General features: G+C 48.7%; 1 protein-coding gene across 1 annotated transcript in view; it reads right to left on the bottom strand.

Moving 5' to 3' along the window:
* Positions 1-6: 6 nt before the first annotated feature.
* neff1 (neuronal intermediate filament family member 1) overlaps positions 7-1,398 on the bottom strand; it is a 5,380-nt gene continuing 3,988 nt past the window's right edge. The window contains exon 4 of the mRNA XM_014022409.1: positions 7-511. Within this exon, the coding sequence (XP_013877863.1) occupies positions 145-511 (367 nt within the window). The 3' untranslated portion in view covers positions 7-144. The remainder of the gene's footprint in view (positions 512-1,398) is intronic.

Genomic DNA, 1,398 nt, shown 5'->3' with positions numbered 1-1,398 from the left:
GTGTGTGTGTGTGTGTGTGTGTGTGTGTGTGTGTGTGTGGGTGGGTGTGAGACAGAGGTGAGGTGAACAGGAACCAGATCCATCAGTGATTGGTGGGATGTGGAATGAGTTATTGATGATGACGATGAAGATGACTCAAGCAGTTTAGCTCTTGCTGTTCTTCCCGGTGGAGCTCTCCTTCTCCTTCGGTTTCTCCTCCTTCTCCTTCGGCTTCTCTTCCTCTTCCTCCTCCCCAGCCTCCTCTTCCTCCTCCTCTCCCTCCTCCTGCTCGTCTCCCTCCTCTCCTTCTCCCTCCTCAACCTCGCCCTCATCCTCCTCTCCCTCTTCCTCTTCTTCCTCCTTCTCCTCCTCCTCGTCTCCGGCCTCCTCTTCCTCCTCTTCGGGTTTGGGCTTTCTGTAAGCTCCGAGGGCGTAGGATCGGGCCGACGTGTAGGACAGGCCAGTGTACCCGGACTGGACCATGACGCCGCCAACAGAGCTGAGGCGACACTCCTCTCCTTCCAGCAGCTTCCTGCTCCAACACAAACACACGGCAAAGAATGATGACTCCTTCCAACTCTGACTTACTTTGTACAATCTCTCATGAGGATTTAAATGTCATGATTTTGGTAATTCAAGGTTTCTTGTTTAATCGCTTTATTTACTAAAGCTAAAAGATTAAAGGGGAATCAACTTGTTCTGTAAGACTACAGCTCTAAATACACACACACACACACACACACACACACACACACACACACACACACACACACACACACACACACACACACAAAAATAAAATAAAATAAACAGATGCTGGATGGAAGTGAAGCTTGCTGTTGGATGAATTTGGTCAAACATCACCTGAAACATGAACTCCAGTTTGAAGCGTTCCACTTTTTGTTTTTTTCAATCACAAAGGAAAACAATGTTTGAAACAAGATTCTACAGAACGTTGCAAGCAAGGTTCTCTGCAGCCACTAAAAGGGAGTTTCTTGGGTGTGGTGGGCAGGGGCAGTTCTAGGRGTGTGGCCACAGGGGCATTGGCCCCAGCTGAAATCTGATTGGCCCCCTGTCCTGTCATGACRTCCCAAGCAAGATTTGTTCATGTTTACCTTGAAGTCTGGTATTATAGGAGTCAACAATTTTTCTTTTTCTTTTCCTGACTCCCACTGAAGTGTGAGTGATGCTTTTGTTTTGAAAGTCATGAGTAGTGTTTGACGTCGTCGCTGGCTGTGTCCAAAACGAAAGGCCGGGTCCTCCGGAGGACCTAGACTACCCGGTCGAGGCAAGCCGGGTCCTTGGTAGACCAGGAAGACCGGAAAAAAAAGAGACTGTGAATTTGGACGGTCTAGCCTCCCCTCCTTAACCCGGTGTACGTCATGTCACCTAGCAACTGTGACAACGCTAAACAAGCAA

The sequence above is a fragment of the Austrofundulus limnaeus genome, unplaced genomic scaffold, assembly GCF_001266775.1.
Source record: "Austrofundulus limnaeus strain Quisiro unplaced genomic scaffold, Austrofundulus_limnaeus-1.0 Scaffold328, whole genome shotgun sequence".
In the NCBI taxonomy this organism is placed as follows: domain Eukaryota; kingdom Metazoa; phylum Chordata; class Actinopteri; order Cyprinodontiformes; family Rivulidae; genus Austrofundulus; species Austrofundulus limnaeus.
Note: the sequence above shows the minus strand (reverse complement) of the source record. Positions and strands in the feature narration are given on the sequence as shown.